The sequence below is a fragment of the Thunnus thynnus genome, chromosome 22 (assembly GCF_963924715.1).
Source record: "Thunnus thynnus chromosome 22, fThuThy2.1, whole genome shotgun sequence".
Taxonomy (NCBI): domain Eukaryota; kingdom Metazoa; phylum Chordata; class Actinopteri; order Scombriformes; family Scombridae; genus Thunnus; species Thunnus thynnus.
In genome coordinates, this window is record NC_089538.1 from 13,068,213 (window position 1) to 13,088,866 (window position 20,654).

At 37.9% G+C, this 20,654-nt stretch overlaps 1 protein-coding gene across 3 annotated transcripts; it reads right to left on the minus strand.

Moving 5' to 3' along the window:
* Nucleotides 1–29: 29 nt before the first annotated feature.
* Nucleotides 30–12,852, minus strand: LOC137174021 (phospholipid scramblase 2-like). 3 transcript variants are annotated; one of them, XM_067579003.1, is made up of 8 exons: nt 12,752–12,852; nt 8,527–8,624; nt 5,790–6,106; nt 4,772–4,814; nt 4,343–4,563; nt 2,551–2,712; nt 1,444–1,605; nt 30–1,317 (listed from the first exon to the last, which is right to left on the minus strand). In XM_067579003.1, the coding sequence occupies exons 2-8, from the start codon at nt 8,537–8,539 to the stop codon at nt 1,258–1,260; spliced, it is 978 nt and encodes a 325-aa protein (XP_067435104.1). In that variant the 5' UTR covers nt 8,540–8,624; nt 12,752–12,852; the 3' UTR covers nt 30–1,257. The 3 variants fall into 3 exon arrangements, with proteins under 3 accessions (XP_067435104.1, XP_067435105.1, XP_067435103.1); XM_067579004.1 differs by lacking the exon at nt 12,752–12,852 and adding an exon at nt 12,514–12,534; XM_067579002.1 differs by lacking the exon at nt 12,752–12,852 and adding an exon at nt 9,303–9,739.
* Nucleotides 12,853–20,654: the final 7,802 nt, after the last annotated feature.

A 20,654-nucleotide genomic window follows, 5' to 3' on the forward strand; every position in this document is an offset into this window, starting at 1 on the left:
ATACAGAGCAAGAGAATCGTCTTCAAGAGTAATAGGTGACATTTGCAAACATTAACCTGCTTTTTATGTCATTTATTCGAAAGCGCAGTGATCCAATGAGCTGTAAACGGCACAGAATTTACACAAGTTCACATTCGGGTCTCTGTCTGTTCAAAGAATTACAGAAAGTTAATGTATTTCCTTTAAACCCTGTCACTGAAGAGGGTTTCCAACCACACTGAGGTCAGTTTAACACCGACTCTTACCTCAACTTCTGCTTTTTACTTGCTCTCTATTCACACTCTCTCTCTGATATATCATTACACTGGCTCTAGTTTAATGCAGTGGTGTCTGGAGAAATGGAAGGGCGAGGTTCGACACGCATCATGGGTCTCCATAGCAACCACAAGTAAAGCACAGTGGGAGCATGAGAGCATTTCAACTGTGATCTGAGCTGTAGTTTTGTTTGATTTAAGACAAGAGGGCTTCGAGGAAGAGGAACATAGCTGAGAGGTAGAGGAAGAGCACTTTGGTGAATACTATCAGCGTACGTCCACTCTTGTGTTCACAACTTCTAATTAAAAAGACAATGAACTTCCTCTCATTCATGTCACTGAAACAACCACCACTGCCCTGAAACAACCACCACTGCCCTACATAACGGAAGTCTTTTTTTAAACTGTGGCAAATGTTCAGATATTCTCTATAAAGCCTGTTTATTTATAAAAAAACAAGGCAACAAATATGACTTCTACCTCCACATCAGTATTGCACTTACACTAAATATATTGTGATTTCCTCACAAAGCAGTAAGAGTATATTGATAATATATTAACATGCGGCATAAATATGAGCTGTCAATGCCAGTGTAGCATAAAGCACATTCAAAACCCAGATCTAAACATTTCAGATGAGTGCTGATGTTGACTTTTACTTCACTCTGTCGGCACTGAAAAAGCCACTGAGGGCAAGGTTGACTTTCTTGGGAAGGGAGTGAATGTTAGCTGGAGGTAAAAAAATATAGATCTAAAGTCTATAAACTGTATGTAAAATGGCAACATGACAACCAGTGACACTGATCAATTCAAAAGACATCTATGGCAGACATCTGTGATCAGGATCCTTGGATTGGCACCATATTGGCTGGCTAGAATCTGATGAAGGAAGGATTTTTTTTTTTAACAAAAATGAACAGAAAAACAAAGCACTTGAAGAGAGAATGCATATCTAGAGAAAGTCCTTGCACCCATGCTGTTGTTTTCTCTTCCTTTTCCTCTGTTATGAAAACACAGTGCTGCGTTGGTTGGCCTCCCCGACCTTCTCGAAGAACATGAAATCCTGCAAAGAAGAACAAACAAGGGAATGTTCACTACTATCTTCACTTTTCACAGCAAGATCCCGAAAAATCCAAATCATTGGTATTAAAAAAAAAAAAAAGAAAAGAAAAAAAGAATCGGGACTTACGATGAGGAAACAGGCTCCCATGAGCACAGCTTTCATCTTCACGTCCAAGTCCAGCGGGAACTGGATGCCGAAGTTGTCCGTGTCGGTGAAGACCTCCTTCAGAAGGCCGCTCCACTGTTTGCTGATGCGACCGATCGTCTTGTCGCCATCTTTTCCCTTCAGCTGCAGAGCAAAAAGAGCAACTATACTGTCACGATGTAAACATGATAGAGAGGAGAGCGAGAGGGACTATAGCTCTTTTTCTCGCAAGCTGATTCACTGAGTCTAATGAAGTTTCAATCTCACCTTTTAGGCCTACATGCAGTGTGCTGCAAAGTTTTGTCTACATTTAGTGTCTCTCACCAAAACCCAGTGTGTGAATTCTTTAAGCCTAATAAACATGTTGAGTGCATTTTTCTCCCCATTAAACATTTGTAGAGCCTAATTTGTTTTAAATCTTTAAAACACTGTGTTGTTTACATCATGGGTGTATTATATGAAGTGGTTAACTGTGATAACGCTAATGCTAATTGTAGCTAATGAAAAACAGGCTTAAAACAAAATGTACTAAATGGAAAAACTAACCATCCGACTCCTTAAAGAGTCTTTTAGTACAACCAAGCGCTGAACAAGATTTTTTTAGGCGGAAAATGTTACTTTCATGAACTGAAAACACTGAAATAGTGACAGCTACACCTATACTCCTATTATAATCTGGCGTTACGATATGTAACGTATGTAATCAGCATTGTCGTTATTGAACGTTTACTGAGTTAATAAATCAAGTGAGAAGTAGGATCATTTTCTAATAGGCCTCCATACAATTGGACTTCTTTTTGCAACCAGTGGATTCGCCCCCTGCTGGCCACTAGAGAGAATGCAGGTTTAAGTCACTTCCACATTGACTTCATTTTTCTGACCTGGAGCTACCCACATGGGTGTTTCCACAAAAATGTCCAAACTTGGAATGTAGCTTTAAGCCAGTCAACATGTTATCAATCACTAATATCTCCCTATTTTGTTTCCAGTTGTGGTCAAAAAGCCAAATTTCACACTTCAACTAAACTGGATTGTTGGAACTGAACCTGAAGAGTTTCACCAGTCAACACAACAATCCAGTGAGCTCACCTCAAAGTTGACGTCCCCACAGCAGTTGCAGGCGAAGCAGGGCCCCTCCAGTTTCATCAGGGTCTCCTTGTTTGCTCCCTGGATGGAGAACTTCGGCAGGCAAGGGTGCCAGTCCTGTTTGACATAGCCTATGGTGGTGCCTGGCGGTGCCTGGACCTCCATCTGTGGGTGACATACATACACAGTTATACACACATACTAACATGACACAAAAATAGAAAGCTATCTTATGGGGGTTGAAAATCTGCCCTAGTCTCTGGACACTGACAGCTATAAATACATCATCATGGGGTTACGCAGCGGGTTACACGGGAAGGCAGGAATGATAAGTGAGCCTCTGACTGCTCCATTGTGGCACCACATAACAAAGGTAATACGCCTCACATGGCTCCTGTCTGCTCAGTAAACAGAGGGCTGCAGTATGTGAGAGTGTAGCCGTTTGGGTTCAGGTCCATGGGAATGTGCTGTAGCCAGACTGCCAGCGATGTGATTAAATGTAGACGGAGAGAGGAAGGTCTCAGAGGTGGAGGGATGGCAGAGGATTGGGGGGGGAGTCCAGAAGATAGTTTGGACAGACAAAGGGCCATTCATAGTCTTAACAAACCCCTGCCTGAGCAGACTGGCGCACAAAGACGATCGAAACGCCACTCAGCAACTCGACAGTAACACAAGGCCTCTGAGAGCTGTGAGGCTGCAGATTTTTATGCTAATCAGAAATAATGTTTCTTCTCGATGGATGAAAGTGGATTAATCTGAAATAATCTGCTTTAATGCTTTTGCTTTAGAGAAAAACCTGCACACAAACTGCCATTTCAAAATGGCAAAATCCAGGGTCAGTTTAAAAATAAACTTACTTTTAGTGGTTATCTAGACATGCAGATAGTTTTGGTTTTATTGCCTAGATTATGAGATATCTATCTGAGCAACAACATTTCTCAGCAGACACAGTTTTCATAGAGATTACTTGTTTTTGTAGAAAGTTGTACGTTTATTTGTATCATCCAGAGTAATGAGCACACTGTTTTGGAAAAGACGTGTTCCTGTTGAGTCTAATGAACTTTTTCAATCCTGTGAGAATCACAAACAAACTTCCATTCATCTCTTTTACATCAGGGTGGTCTCTTGCATGATTAGATACCATCAGGAGTAACTGAGAAAATGTTTTCGTTTGTAATGTTTTTTTGTCAACTCTGCTTCCTAAGACTTTAAATTAGCATATTTTTTGCTTAGGTTGCTTTTTAAAAAAACATAAAGCAACACATTAGTCACATTTTCTTATATTATATTTACTCTGCATGTTTACTGCATTTGTTCCTTTGATTTCATTTGCCAAACTGCACTTTATTTGAATCGTATTTCTTTAAACTTTTTGACACTATGTATTTCTTTGTTTTGAAGCAATCTGTGATTTGTTTTTTAAAAAGAGTTACAGTATATACAGCAAAGAAAGTGTCCCATTCACTCTAGGAAGAACAAAACTACCCCCTAAGAATGATGATTATTGCTGTTTTTCTTAACCAATAAACTGTGAAAAGTAATAGTTCTCCATTTGAAAATCTTCAAATGATCAATATGGTTGAATATTAACAGACTAATAATGGCACATTATCTTGACACACTTAAGTCAAATATTATAAAACAGATATCAGGGTGTTTATCCATAACTGGTGTGAGTACTCAGGGAGATATGGCACTGACTGAACTATTGACTTTAGTACAATATTGGTCTTGGTGTGATAAATCAATGTGATATGAGGTTATTAAGAACTGTTTTTGACACTTGGAGACACACCTCTTGCAGGCAGCAGGGACACCAGCAGGAGACACAGCGGAAAGGCCGTATGAGGCGGATGACCTCTCTGTCCATGTTGTCCTTGATCTTCATGTCGAAGCTGCGCAGCGAACCGCAGCAGTTCCTGGTGCAGCAGTCGTTCTTCTCTTTGGCCTTGTAGATCTTTTGTCCCAGGCTGTTCTTTATCTCGTACTGGTTGTTGGTCTCGAACCCGATGAATGCTGGGCGGGGTTGGAAAGAGAGGCGAAAAGGAAAGAGGGTGGAAATGGTGAATAGCACAGTAAAGATGAGTAAGGAATTTCAAGGGCAGGTGTCATTTTATTATTATGGTTTATTACTGGGAGGTTTAAAAGTCGCCAGTGTAGCAAAAACTGCTGCTGGTTATTTGCCAAAGGAATTAAGACTAGACAAACAAGTAATAAACTTTACCTTCTAGGAGTTCAACTTTTTGGTGGATCAGAATCTGGTCAATCTAAAACACAAAGAGAAAAACGACAAAACTTAGTAACACTTTTAAATCATAATAATCACAAAATACATCTATCATCAAGTTGTAAGTGTGAGATGAGTCTGAAAGTCTTATTTCTCTTTAAACAAGTGAAAAAACTGCAACCATGATCACTTGTTTGCAATGCAAAGTAACTTGCTTGATTTATTTTCATAAAAATCCCTTCGACTGTATTGAAACCAGCTGCAGTGGAGGAGAGTCAACCTGAGTCACATCTGAAGGTGTGGAAGCAATACCAACAGAGTCTCTATTTACAGGTGACTACCTGAAACATACATTGCTGGAAAGCCAAGCCTTTGTTTAAATACTGTTTGTCTTTTGTTGCAAGTTGCTCCTTCCATATGTACACAAAGGAAACTTTCTGAGTTCTTGTTTTTAGAGAGGTCTTTGTACATGATCTGAAAAATTTCAAAAAGCTGAGAAGTCATATTAAAAATGGCAAATTAAAACCAGATTAGTCCTTTTTTCTTCACTGACTGACTGACTATTCACTTTAACTGGCTCCTATTCCTGACAGAAACCTGACAGTTGTACACTGTGATGGATTTGAAGTGCATCGTTTTATTTGATGTAAAGACAACAAAGTGTCATGCAAAATGCACTAAATGAGGAACTAACAGTAAAAAACAAAGTCATGCATGTTTCCTCTCAACTGATTCACACCTGATTACAAGGGTGGGTTTCACACACAGTCAAGTGATCTCAAGAGTATCTTCTCATGATTAAATCTATCTGAGTCAAGGAGTCATTGTAAGTACACTCAGAGAGGCAACAAATAGAAATGTAGAAGTGGTGCAGGAATAATCAACCTTAGTTCAAGATCTTCTAAGAAAAATCTTGAAACAGGTGATGCTGCGTTTGGAACAAAATCACCTGACTGCACCACTTTTCACTGATTGTAAAGAATTTTAGTTGTGTTTTTATATGTCTCTGACCTACCTGTGTGAGGTACTCGAGCCCTGGTGGGACCCCAACAGGAGCACTGGCTGGGGAGATCGCTCCTGGAGCCCCACCGTACTCCGGCCCTGGAGCATGGCCCGGAGGCCCGCCGTACTCTGGCCCTGGAGCCTGACCCGGCCCCACCGGCCCCGGCTGATACATGACGGGAGGCGGACCCTGATTGTAGCCCATGTTGAACCCTGGCGGAGGCGCTTGACTGGGGTCTCCGTACCCTCCCTGAGGAACTGGATAAGGGGCCACCGACTGGCCCGGCTGAGGCATGGAGTAGGGTCCCTGGTTGGGTATTCCTGGATAAACTGGCAAAAAGACAACGATACTACTTCAAAATGTTGTCCTTAACAGGCTTTTTCTTATATTTGACTAATTTTGAATATTTTGATAAGAGTCCACACATACAGTACGTGCACTGTGTATAATGAAGCTGCAGCTCTCACACACACACACACACACACACACACACACAGTGTTTCTTTAGCATATTATATGAGATGACATTCAAACGGGAAGCAAGAGAGATTCATTTAAACCATGAAACATAAATAACCAAAAAAGAAAACATATGAAATCCATTCAAATTAAATAAAAATAAGTGAGAAACATAAATAAAAATATAATGCTAACAAAGATAAAAACACAAATCAATTGTCTCCGATGAAATAATGCAGAAACACGCATTTAGTTCATCACTGCACCACAGTGACGGGTGAAGTCATGATATATGTGTGTGTGTGTGTATGTGGCTGATAGCAGCAGCTGTGTGTTTACTGTGGATCATCCTGCTTTTCCCTGCTGGGACCACAGAGCCAATAAGCTAATTATTACCTGAGTGCTCACAGGAGAGCACGTAAACAACTAATACGTCTCGCCATTTGAACCTGTTTAGCCGCATCTTCCTGGTTCAATATTTGTTTGAAAAAAAAAAAAGGTTTCAGAAACTAAACAATTAACCTGACAACACTGTTTATTTGAGCATGAATTCAACAGATGCAGATTTTTATCCGACCAGAAGAAACTACAATAATCACTGAGGTTTTCAGCTGGCGGTTTAGAGCAGTGGTCTGGATTTCTTCAGTATTTTCTCAGTGTGCCACTCTGATCTTTTAATATGGGTTTGCACAAGATTATTCACTCACTCAATACATAGCCATTCAAAAATAATATAAAAGAAAACAAATACTGTCTGGAAAAGATGTTAAATGGTTACCGAGAAGTGCGAGTGGATCTCTGTTTTTAATCAACTGGAATGCTGGCTGTCATGTGTTCGCTAAATGTTGACACCATACAAGGAATGTCTCTCAGAAACAGTGATTTGAGATGATCCTGCTGCCTAAAGTTTACATGAGGTTCATTTTAATAATCATTTTCTTTCTCATAGCCAGAAGTATCGCCCTATTTCAGATCGCCCGACCCCTCCCGAAGCCGAATACACGTTTTCCCAATTAAAGTGTCTCAGCAGAGGTATCAACAAACGGCTCCTTTCTTGTGTGTTCCCTGGATCTTAAACGGATGCTATAATTGCTCATAAGAGGAAACATGTGGGCTTCTCCTGCATTGAATTTCGTTTTTTTTTTTTAAAAACGCTCTAATATGTTTGTTTTCCCATAAACAAATTCAGGGAATAGGCGGCACAACGGTTGTGTTAAAGTTTTCATTTCTGTTAGTAACATCTTGGTCAATAGACAGGAAATTGATCAACAACACTTTTGGTTTTGACTGTGTTCAAGATCAAACCGAACACCTTAAACTTATTTTCTCAAGCTTGTGATTGGCTGCTGTGTTCTTGTGGCTGTATGTCTGTGGAATAAGTGTGAGCTCTGAATCTTCTATTTTATTTATTACATTCATTGATGCTGTATGCAAATATATATTCTTATGTACAGATCAAAGACTCTCTTTTTCATAAACTACATAACATTTCCTGGCCTTGCCTGTAAAATGTCACTCATCACGATGATTATCAGTGCTGCTATTGAGGAATTAGGAGTCACGTACTGGCATCACATTTGCCTCACAGCTGACCAAACTGGTTTTTGTTGTCATTGCTCAACATGAGTAAAACTGTCCGAAAGGTCACAGGACTTTTTTCATAGCGATACACTCCCTCGGTTGAGCTTCTATTTAATGTAGTTAAGTCTCAAAACAACTGTGGGTTAAAGCCAGAAAGCAAACAATCCATTATGCTTCTGTCTTTAACACACAAAGCCTGAAATCAAAAAGAAGGGTGTAATGCTCAGTGAACTCTGAAGCTCTTTGTTGCTCCACCTCTTTCCACATTCCTTTCTCTACTTGCAGGAAATAAACACAAAAAATGTAAACCGGTACGTATGAAGGAAGGCTACCCTCATCAGCAAAGAGAGACGTCCCCGCACGACCTATGCAGGAGAGAAATCGTACAATGGCATCTTTCACCTCCACCAACGGCTGAAATCAGGCACCTCACTTTAAATGCAATTACATGCATTCAAGGAATTCCTTTCAAAATTTCACCTCCTTGGGCGGAGGATGGAAATTACTCACGTGCATTTACTTATTCACAACATCACGATGCTCAGTTTGTGACAGAACTGGAAACATTTGGATTTCACAATAGCAGTTTGACATAGTGTGAGAAGGAAATAAGGAAGTGAAAGCCATCATGTTTAACTCACATCACAGTTTGTAATTAACTAAGAGAAATATAGTTGTGTTTTCCTTTCTGCTGTATTAAACAACTTACCAGGGGCAGACATAGTGTAGCTGGCAGCAACTTTGCTGGGCACTGACTAAAAAGGAGGTCACACTTCCTGGTCCACTCCCTGGGATCTCTATGGGAAACTGGAGGAATGAGGAGGAAGGACAAGAAGGAGGAGGAGGAGGAGTTGAGGGGCGCAGTGATAAAAAACAGAAAAAAGAGTGAGGAGGGGTTCCACAGAAACAGAAAGAAATAACAACAAATGAGTTCAAGAAAGACCAACAGCCTCATTTAATCACACAATCATGTTGACTGTATGTGACCTGTGTTGCCCATTAAACAAAAGCCATGTTTTTGTCTTCACACTTCAGTGGTTTAATTGGTTTATAACCATCACAGTGCAAAAGTCCAGCTGGTTAGTCAGCTTGCAGGGGGGAAATCATGTGACAATGAAAGTTGAAACTAAAGGTCAACAAATCTCACTTATGAGTTTAGATGCATGAAAATAAAAACAAGTAGGTGTGACATGTTTTGCAGAAGAGGAGAAGGAGGAGGAAGAGGAGAGGGGGTCCCTGCAGCTTTTTCATGCAGCTTTCATATTACAAATACTGAATTTCCGGTTGACTCATACCAAAATCCCCCATAAGGTCAACGACATTTTATCTCGATTCAAACACTCTCCATAGCTGTAGTCTAGCTGTATCTCTCCGGCTCATAAACCCTCGTTGCGCCTGGTTAAAGCCTGATAAAAACCCTCTCATGCATGCGTAATTGACAAGACACAACGGGGAAAAAACACAGAAATAACACAGAAATCTCACCTCTCTGGCAGCCGATTTCTCCTCTACTACAGCTAAAAAATCGATTTTTCAAGACAGTGAAGTGAAAGTGCAGCAAAAGACTGATCCTCGGAGCCTGTTGGAGGCGCTTCTTCCCGTCTTCTTAACACGAATCTGCTTCTCTTTACTGCTGTCGCCTCCCCCCTCGTCATTTTTGTTTAATATAATCTCCTCCCCTTGCAGTGTATTTCCATGAGGGTGAGCCAAACCTAAACAGGATTATCATGAAGGTGGCGCAGAAATAGACAAACAATTGTACTTTTAACGCCCGAAAAAGCTGCAGGATTTACATTAAAGGAGCAGCCTGCACGTATATTCTGACTATTTAGCCCACATCAGCTGATACAGACATTTTAACAATTTGTTATGTTAAGAGGGTTTACCGTTTTTATTTGCTCTTTTTACAAAAGCTACACACGAGGATTTGCTTCCAGTAAAGTGCAACATGCTATTATTAGTGTATGTACCAGCAGGGAGGGGTCTTTTAGACGTTTAGCAGCGACCACCAATAGAGGGCGCCAGTTCTTCAGTAATGACACATACAGTCAATGCCAAACATATAATTAATTCTTCAAATTGTGCTCCATTTACCAAAACTATAAACACAAATGAATAACTGCATCTTCACAAACTTCCATGTCAAAGCCAAACTCTCCACTCAAAACCATGTAATCTCACATCTGAACCAAACTTTGCCTTCAGATGTCACTCAAAAGTCGTCAAATACACTAAAAAAAAACAGCCATTACACTCAAAACACTACTGTAAAAACCTGCTACTGTAATAAATGATGGTGCTTATGTTTCTCCCTCAGAACAACCTCTTTTCATGATGAATACAATATAAAGAAACAACTCTTATATGTTTTCAACATTTTCTAATTCTTGTGTACTGTAGTAAAATAAACTGAAACGGAGTGAAAAAGTAAATGTACTGTAAAATACGCAGCTGATAAATTACGTAGAATACAGTAAAATAATTTCCATGTATTCACTAATAGAAACCAATGAAAAACACACATAAAGAAATAAATCACATTTATTTTTGCCTCAGTGAACTGACTCATGACCCTGTTATTATCTATCCTGAGCTTCTGATTGGTGTGTGAACAGTTTTGATTCTGAGTGTTTCCATCTGGGGATTTGTGTGTAAATTGGGTTCCAGCTGTGATGACCTGAATTAATGATATTGGATGTTGGTGAGTGAAAAAAGGGGAACAGTGTTTATAGTTTTGGGAAATTGGTTTGTCTTCTGGTAGATGGTGTCATGGTTTGGGGTATTTAGTTAATAAGCTCAGTTATAGCATGTAAGCGATCGAGAAAAACTGTATATAATATAATATATAATGGACTGGACTAAGATAATAATCATTTTTTAAAATGACATTAAATGTGTCAAAGGGGAATTCAAACTCTTTTCTTAACATGAATCCTACTGACTGGGGTCCCCACAGACCCCAGAAGTGTACTAGTTGTCATATCTCACAGGTGCTTTATTCTATCAATGTAATTTTTTCATGATCTTGTCCGTCAATTTGTTCCTAATGACATTATATCATTGTTTTCTGTTTCTGTTTTAGGGTGTTTCTGCAATTACACTCACTTTTGACTCTCCCAAATAAAAAAAATAAAAAAAAATCAACCTCTATGAATTTTAATTTTAACCACCAGAGTCTGTAATACATATAAACAGGTGCAAACATTGCATATAGTCATTAAGATTTTAATCTGGAACATGCTTTTTTTTTCATCACTCATTTTTACAAAATGTCCTTTCCGCAACATTACAATAATGCTCATTTTATAAATTTTCCTCTCTTTATTTCTATAAAATTTTGAGACATTTAAATTCATTTTCATCAAGCTTTGTGCATCATTGTAAATACTGATATAGAAAAATAATTTTAAAAAATAGGGGATTTCATGGTTTTCTCTACACTGGAAAATTTAGACAGTAACCCTAGATGTCAAATGTCTTTATACACACAAAAGATCAAATATGTTGCTTTTTATGAGAGATATTGCAGTTCTAATGTGTAAATCATCTCTACTTAAGTGTTAAAATACTTTTTGCAAATAAAAATCATAATAATAATTAAAATAAAGCATTGCTGCGATAATGACATCTTGTGTCAGTAAGGACATAATGTTAATAATAAATGTTAATAATGTAACCTTAACAATAAGTTACTGTAGAGACAAAACAGAAGGTATTACATGTGTCAAAGATAGCAGAGGTATGGCAGTACAGACTGTGTCAAATACTAACACGCTACCAGCATCTCACCACGACATTACATTATTGTATCAAGTCCAACTATTTCTCATTTCAACCTGAACTCCTTCCAACTTTGAGGCTTTTGGCACATGTACAGGTAACTAATTAAAACGAGAACGAGAAGTTCTGAGTGATTAAGCATCATGTGCCTGAACGTCACTGCTTTTTGTTCTGGCAAAAATCCAACCACATTCACATTGTGTACTAGATCACATCATCCTTCAATGGCCAATTAAAACTACTGACCCCAACTCTGTGTGTTGTTTTGACCAAAGCACATAGGTGACAGAGTGATTGCTGAAATAAGTAGGCCTATTTCACATTACATTAAAAGATATATGACCAGGTCATTAATACCTAAAGATGCCTTCAACTTATTTTAATACAAAATATAACAATGTTAAGGGTTCTGTATGATAGTTAATTAAGGATATTAATTGAATTTCTGGTCTACTCAGTAGATCATAATTGAGTTTGAATTCCACACTAAAACAAAAACTAGATGCTACTGAAGGTAGAGTCCATGCATCTACCACACACATCCTACCTCATACACCATATGATATTTAAAAATGAGCTCTGTTCTCTGATAATACTATAATGTCAGCTGTTGTGGGTTCAGGCTTGTATTACAACCAAGCAGTGACAAGTGACCTCACCACTAATTGGCACACTGGAATCAGGTGTGTCTCTGCTTGGTTGAAATACACCCACACCTACCCTTAGTTTGGACATCCCTGATGTGTGTAAACAAATTTGTGTAAGCACTGACATACAAAAATTATTTATAAGCATTTTCAAAAGGTATGAACATGATCCAGGATATTGTAGATGAATTTGGTCTCATCTAGAGTTGCAAAAATGACATGTTTATGTTTAGTTTGACTTAATGTTTGCAATATAATATATAACTCACCTTGAATTTGTCTCTACACCTGTGACACCTAAAGCTGCTGTTGTTGAAGAAATTACATTTTTTGCTAATATTGCAGAAAAACGACAGCTAGCAAGGTCTGCTACGTTAGCTTTGAGCAACTAACATACATGAATTCAACAGATATTTATTGATTTTTAAGATGTCGTTCAAAATACAGTTACTGAGCTGTATGGTACGGACACACAATAAATACTTCAGGAGACAAGATTATCTTTACCTTGTTTAACCTTGTTTTTCTTGAGCTTGTCAATCTGTCATCCATGTACTCACTTGCTAACTTCTGTTTCCATGGAAACTAGATTTATTTGGCTTTGAAAAAAACTTTATGGCATTTGTTCGTGTGGGGGACAGGCGCATTTAGATGAAAAAATCATATAAATGATCAGAAAAAAAACAAAGAGACAGTGTCATGTAATAATAATAATAATAATAATAATAATAATAATAACAATAATAATAATGAGAGGAAGACAAACAGTGCAACAACATTTAAACCAGCCAGAAGTCAGAGCTGGCAGCCACAAAAACAACAGAAATACTCCTCGCATCTCTCCCTGCAGCTCTTAAACTCTCTGGCTGTCTGTTCCTGCAGTTGTCAGCTAGTAAAATCTTGTTTTAAAACGTTAAATCGGGCTGTAACCAGAGCTGAACCTGTCCGACCGCAGCTCTGCTCCGAGGCAGACATGTTTAGCTGACGGACAGTTTTGGCGGGATTTAACGTTTTAAAATAAGACTTTACCAGCTGATAACCACAGGAACAGACAGCCAGAGAGTTGAAGAGCTGCAGGGCGAGATGCGAGGATTTCTGTTGTTTTTGTGGCTGCCAGCTGCTCTTCCTCCCACAGACAGTCACAGACAGAGAGACCCCCTCCACCGGGCTAGCATAGCTGTTAGCTGCTGTTAGCTCTTGAAGCTAAAATGGCCCTCCCAACGGTCGACTCTACGTCAGCAGTGGCCCCGCCTTTTCAGGGCTGATTTTAAACTGCAGATGACGAGTTGAGCCATTTTCAACCCATAAAATGACCTTTTTTTTTTTTTTTTTTAAATAAATTTGCTCTCAATGTCAATATTTACACCAGCGCTGATGTGTTTCATCACAGTATAGTCATGTAATTTAGCTTACAGCTCAAAAAACATGCTTTAGTATGTAGTACCGTTTTAATCTACTGCCTCGACCAGCCGGATTTACCGTTTAAATCCAAAATTTCACTTCTGGGACTTAAAAATGACCGTAGTTGCGGACACCCTTTAATTAGTGCTGTTTAAAAATATCAATGTATGCGGGTTCTGGAGGACCCAGTCAGAAGCGGCCAGCTCCACCTATGCAGTTTTAAAGGTTCTATTATGAAGCAATTTACATTTATTAATCATTTTTTATTGCTAATGAGTCAACGCGTTGTAACGTAACTTGAAAAATGAGACCTTCACCGACTTTCTCAGTTAAGTATATCAGTGTGTGGACAGATTGTGAAGGAACTGGGCCGGATTTTCTGCGATTCTCTCGCTCGCTAACATCGACAAAGGACCGGCATATACCTCAACAAAAAAGGTGCTATCCAAGAAGAAACACCTTGCAGATGTTAGCTCTCCGCCTAATGAGACAGCTAGCTTCCTCTGTCAACCACTACACATTTCACAATAAAACACCCCTACAATGACAAGTCGCTCACTCTCAAGCACACACAGCTAAAACATTATCTCCTCAAGAAAGAGGCAGAAAACAAGCTCCAGAATGATAGCAAAACATAGCTTACCCCTTTAATTTTTCCTGTTGGCAGTCGTAGTCGTAGGTCTGACAAGCACACATTTCACAATAAAACCACAGCGTGTTTTTCCATAATGAGCAATCCATGAAAAATCCTACTTAAGTAAAAGTACATAAGTATTATCAGCTTGATGTAGTAAAAATATTGCAGTAAAAGTAGTGGTTTGGTCCCTCTGACTGATATATTATTATATATTATATGACATCATTAGATTATTAATACTGATGAATCAGTGTGTAAGCAGCATTTAACTGTTGAACTATTTTATATACAGTTAGTTAGTTGAGTCCAGTGGTCCCCACCAAGGGGTCGGGTCCCTCCAAAGGGTCGCCAGATAAATCTGAGGGGTCCTGAGATGATTAATGGGAGAGGAAAGAAGAAAAAACAACGTTCTCATAGACAAATCTGTTTTCAGTTTTTGGACTTTTTCTCTAATCTTTGATTTTTTGTGACATATTGGATCATTTGAACATTTATTGAAATGAAACCATGTGAGAAGTTTAGAGGGAAAAATCACTATTTGGTGCAGCTGTTAACAACTCATGGACATCTGAAATGTGATCCCAACTACACACTGCTTTTTGAAAGACATCAAAAACCAAAAAGATTGGAAACCACTGGTTTCATCTTTAACAATGTGTTGTATTTTAAAAGCTTGTTATATTATCCATTGTGCCAAATCCTCATCTGAAAAGTAACTAAAGCTGTCAAATAAATGTAGTGGAGTAGCAAGTACAATATTTCTCCCTGAAATGTAGTGGAGTGGAAGTATAAAGTAGCATCACATGGAAATACTCAAGTAAAACACAAGTACCTCAAAATTGTACTTAAGTACAGTACTTGAGTAAATGTACTTAGTTACTTTCCACCACTGTGAAGTATTAGCAGCAAACTGTATTTAAAAACTGTATAAAAAGTAATTTTTACAAAAGTATAAAGTATTTTTGGATTATTGATATATTATGGCTGCATTTTAATGTTGTAGCTGGTCGAGGCAGTAGATTACTCTGTAACAATGGATCATATTTTATAAGCTTTGCATGTCACATCTCTTTTTTAGCAATATTTTATTTGAAAGAGAGTTAAACACAAAGAAAATTAGAAAATTTTTTCCCAGCTGAAGACGCCTACTCCCCCCCCTAGACCGGACAAAACACAAAAACAGCAAATTTTTACACCTAAACCACCACTGTGAATCCCCACTGTGATCTAATATCAATATCTCAAATATGAATTAACAGACGTGAAATTATTTTTATTTAAAAAGAGCAAAGATTAATAACATCTGTAACCTTTCATAGTGTTAAAACACAGTCAAATCTTGAATGTGAAAAAACTTACTAGTAATTGTAACAATTCTAACAACAAAGTACAATATTTTACTCAAAATGTGGTGCAGTAGAAGTATAAAATAGCATATAATGTAAATACTCAAGTATAGTACAAGGGACCACTGTTTAAAACTAGTGTATCTAGACCTGATGAAACGTGCAGCTGGTTTAAAAAAAGACTTTCACAGGATCCGATATGAACACCGGGATATAATTAATGAGTTCCTCTCTGCTCTAAATTAGTCACCAAATGGAGTATGCAAATAATTAACTGATTGAACGACTGATTGAAGACTGATAAACTGCCGGGTTGGATGTTATGCTCTTGATAAAGGGAGATGATTGCTAATTACAACCCTACCTTCCTCTTCCTTTATAAAACCATATGTGCTCAAAGTCAACTTTAAATCTTACCTTTTTCATGAGTCGTTTGGTGTTGGGATAAAAACTCTGATTCTCTGAATAACAAAAAATAATGATGAATAATAGTAATGGCGGTCTGTGAAGCTTTACTAGAACACCTAAACACAACACACACGTCGTTAATGTTATTAGTTACACCTGTGCTTTTCCTGCTATGGCAGTGAAGTCAAAATATCTGCCGTTTCTTTTATCCCCGCTGACAAGGACCAGTCAGGGTGTCTGTGATCAACAGGAACATAAATGGTTGAGTTGGAATTGAATTTCTGGACTGATTCAATCTGGTAAATGTCTCGTTGTTGTCTGTAAATCTTGTCTGCAAACTTTTCTTGGGGGGGAAACGGTCTCTGCTGAGTCTATATTTGGCACCTGCTGTAATGCCTGATACTTATAGGGCACTGGACTTGGGGCGTGGTATGAGGGAAGTTACTCACCACACACACACACACACACACACACACACACACACACACATACACATATATCAGACCATGGTCACTTTTGGGGACATTACATAGACTTAGATTCATTTCCTGGAGACTTAACCTAATCCTAACCTTAACCACTGACCCCAAAATCAGCTTTTTCCCAGTTGCGAACACGGCTTTTGTCCCCAATTGGATAAGCCGTCCCCAATTAACTGGTCCTAAGTCTGAAATATGTCCCCAAAAGTAGCCTATGTCAGATACACACACACACTGCACACATTAAACCATGGATGAAGCTGTGGCGTCGTCAGATTTTGTCACATAAATACACATTTTTGTATTGCTATACTATTGAAGACCATTATTTTATTATTATATTACTATATTATATTATTTATTTACAACTCTAGTTAACACTAGAACTCCAGACAGTAACCCTAAACTAACTTTCTCCTGTCCTAACAGATAATCTGGGGGAAAAAGTATAAATTGTACTTAAATGTAGTATACAAAGTATACTTTCATGTCCACTGCACTGATGATTGATGTACTTAAAGTATGCTATTTATGATGTAATAAAAATGTACTTAATGTTTTAACAATATACAATACTATATTTTGAGACACTGCAAAGTTGTAATTTATTGAGTTTTAATACACTTTTTCTGTACGAATGGTGGATGTTTTTTCCTTGTGCTTTGTGTACACAAATCATATTATGTAAAACATTTTGGGGATATATTAACATAAATTTAATATACAGAGATACATGTTTAATATGATTTAAATGTGTAACTATCATGCTTGAAACAGTTAATTGAGTATACAACAAGTAACTAGTTTTAACGTAATGGTGTCTGAAAGAGAAGCACAGTCAGAAAATATCACAGTTTAACTACAGAAATCATAGCATACTTTTGAATATAATCAAATAAATATTTTTATGAGACACCTGAAAGTGCGATTTGAGAAAACCTGCGCCGACAAATCATGCTGGCAGCCTCTTAACTTAACCTTATAACCTTTACCTCACACAAACCTGATCTTCAACCCTAAATTAACCCCTAACAGAATTGTTTGGCAACGAAATGTCCCCACTCTGAAGGATTCTCCTCAAGTTTGTTGTATTATATATACAATAAAATAACACACACATAGTCACACACCCACACAGAGGCCCCTAATGAGCCCTGTCCCTGATAATGGAGGTAATCAGTGCAGCCTATCTGGCCTCTGCCCCTGCTGACATGCTGCTAGCCTTCCCTCGGTTTATTTATACACGCCTGATCTATCAGCAATAGCTCTATGTTTGGTGAGCCTCAGTGTCCCAAAATAGAAATAATTAGGACAGGGCGGGAAAAGAGGAAAAGTGAAAACGTGTCTGAAAGCGCATATTCTCCATGCTGACTACCCCCTCCACCCACTCATCCACCATCCACCCCATCCTCAGCCAATCTCTCCATCCATCCCTGCTTCACTGTCGCCTCTCTGTTTTGTTTTCTGGAGACAGAGGCAGCAGGCAGGCGGAGGAGGAGGAGGGGTGGAAGGGGGGGTTGTGTGTGGTCTGGATTGGGTGGCAATCCGCCGGTGAAGTCGGGCGTAACAGAGTGATCAAGTCCTCCAGATGACCACACACACTGGGATCCTGATACTATCTCTGATCTCTGTCTCTGCGCTTTTCTTTTGGTCTTTCAAACCAAAACCTGTTGAATTAGTGCAGATAGAAAACTGTCATTCATTGATTAGTAATAATCAACTCCAACTCTGATGGTCTGTTAGTAAAAAAATGAAACGTATGCTGGTTTTGTTTGAAACTGAATAAGTTTCATGGTTTTCATGGTTGTTATGTTACATAGTTAAGCAGTTTAAATGTGTCGTTTTGGCTCTGATACCTTTTGATGGCATTTCTCATTATTTTAGATATTTTATAGATTAATTAGTTATTAAAAGTAATAATTTCTTCAAGGTTAGAGAGTAACAGTGACAAGTTTGGGCCATTGGATGAGTTAATAAGGAGCATTAACTGTTTTTTCTTTAGAAGACCATTTAACAACCATTTAAGAACAAAATACAATGAACCTATTGCCAAATCTAAACTACAGATAGGTTTGGACAATGACTAAGAGACTTTCAATGGAATCATATATTAATATTGAGCAATAAACAGCTTGTTTTTTTTAAACAAATTTTTAATTTCAGTAACACTAACACATTTCTCCTGTGAGCACCTGTGGCTGGTGTAAATATAATGAATGACGATATCGTGAAACACAGTTGTGATAAATACATAAATTTGTTTTCATAGAAGTTATAGTTGTTGACACATACTGTACATTAATAAACACTTAAAATGTCCTTATGTCCACTAACAACTATATTATAGTGCGTTATGAACTGTTCATTAAATGTTTATATACTAAATGCTAAATAGGGGAACTTCAAACTGCTTACAATTGCTTTTAACAAATTGATTTGTTTTAGGGAAAAGTTGCAGTTACTCTACAGAATTAGCTAACTTTTCTTCCTTGTTTTGAGACTTTTAGGATTTAATGTTAAAATTAACAAAAGTTACTTGATTAGAAGAATATTTTAGAAAGGCCTCATTTTTTTTAAAATTATCTTAATGATTGCAAGCAAGTTAAAATTACAAAATGAACAAAATTACTGTCGTTTTTAAAGGACAGGTTGACAATTTTTCAAGCATGTCTTAAAACAATATTCAGGTACCCAAATGAACATTGAAACATGTTTTTCTTGCTGTAATCATTCCTCCTGTTCATACTGAGCATTAGAAGATCCCTTCATAATGCATTTACAATGTAAGTGATGGGGGACAAAATCAGCAGTCCTCCTTCTGTGCAAAAATGCATTTAAAAGTTTATCTTAAACTAATGTGAAGCTTCGGCATCTAAATGAGTCAAGTCAAGTAGATATATTACAACGTTACACTTTTTATTGCCAAAGTTCCTATTTTTGTTACTATTCATCCACCACAGCTCAACAGGGAAACACAAAGAGGGAATTTGATGCTAAAAAGACTGTAAATGTGGCAGATATCCGCCAGGGATGCACCCGGAAACAAATACATTATTTGGCGAAGCATTAATAGTGTTGTTTTTTACAAATATTTGTTTCATACAAATATTTAAAAAAATATTTATTTTCAGGAAGAAAAAAAAACCCAAGTCAAATACCAGAGCACAGGTCAGTTACATCTCTCTCCTCTGCTCCGCTGTTACGTCTATCAGCAGATCTCAATGAGGGGAGTCACATCCACCTGCTACATGACGCACATTTCCTAATTTGGACATCACTTCTGGAGTTTGGGGTGTTCACCAGAGATAAAGCTGAGCCTCTGACACACTCGAAGTGCTCCCAAGGGACTCTCCATAACCTGTTGTTCCCCATCTCCTTCCCATAAAATTATATTGTAAAAAATAGGCAATAAATGAAAAATGCAAAGCAATAATCGCCTTTGAAATTCTTCTCTACACATTACAGGGTGTGCTGTCTCTGACTTATGGGTGTATAAATAGGTCGAGGTCTGTCTGCAATGGCGATGAGTAAAGTTTTAGCTCAGTAGTCAGCGCAGTCGTCCATGATCCAGGAGACTCCAGTTTGAGACTCGGTGTGGGGACCTCCTTCGTAAGGTAGTTTATTCATGAACACTTATTGTAACACTTTAATTTTCTAAAATAAAAAGCGTAATAAAAACAAAAACAGGAGTTTTAAGCTTCTTTCCGCTTTTATTAAAATACAAATACAAATAATTTTGCTGCCTCAACAAATACAAATACAAACACTGCATTTCATTCCCTAATATCCACTTTATGATCAGACTGCTGAAGTCTCATGTAAGCTTCAGATAAACTTTTACATGCATTTTTGCTCTAAATGACTGTAGATTTTGGTCAGCATCACTTACATTGAAAACACATTTGAAGGGGATCTTTTAAAAGCCAGTATGAACAGGAGGAATGATGACAGTGAGGAAAACCTCTTTCATATGGACACCTGACTGTTGTTTTAAGACAGACTTGAATAATTGTGAACCTGTCCTTTAAGCTTTGTCTTTTACATGAGTGAAAAGTTTATGTATGTATGTAAAAGTCTTATGTAATGCATAACAAGACAGTTTATTGCAATGAACATAAATCACATAATTAATATCATAA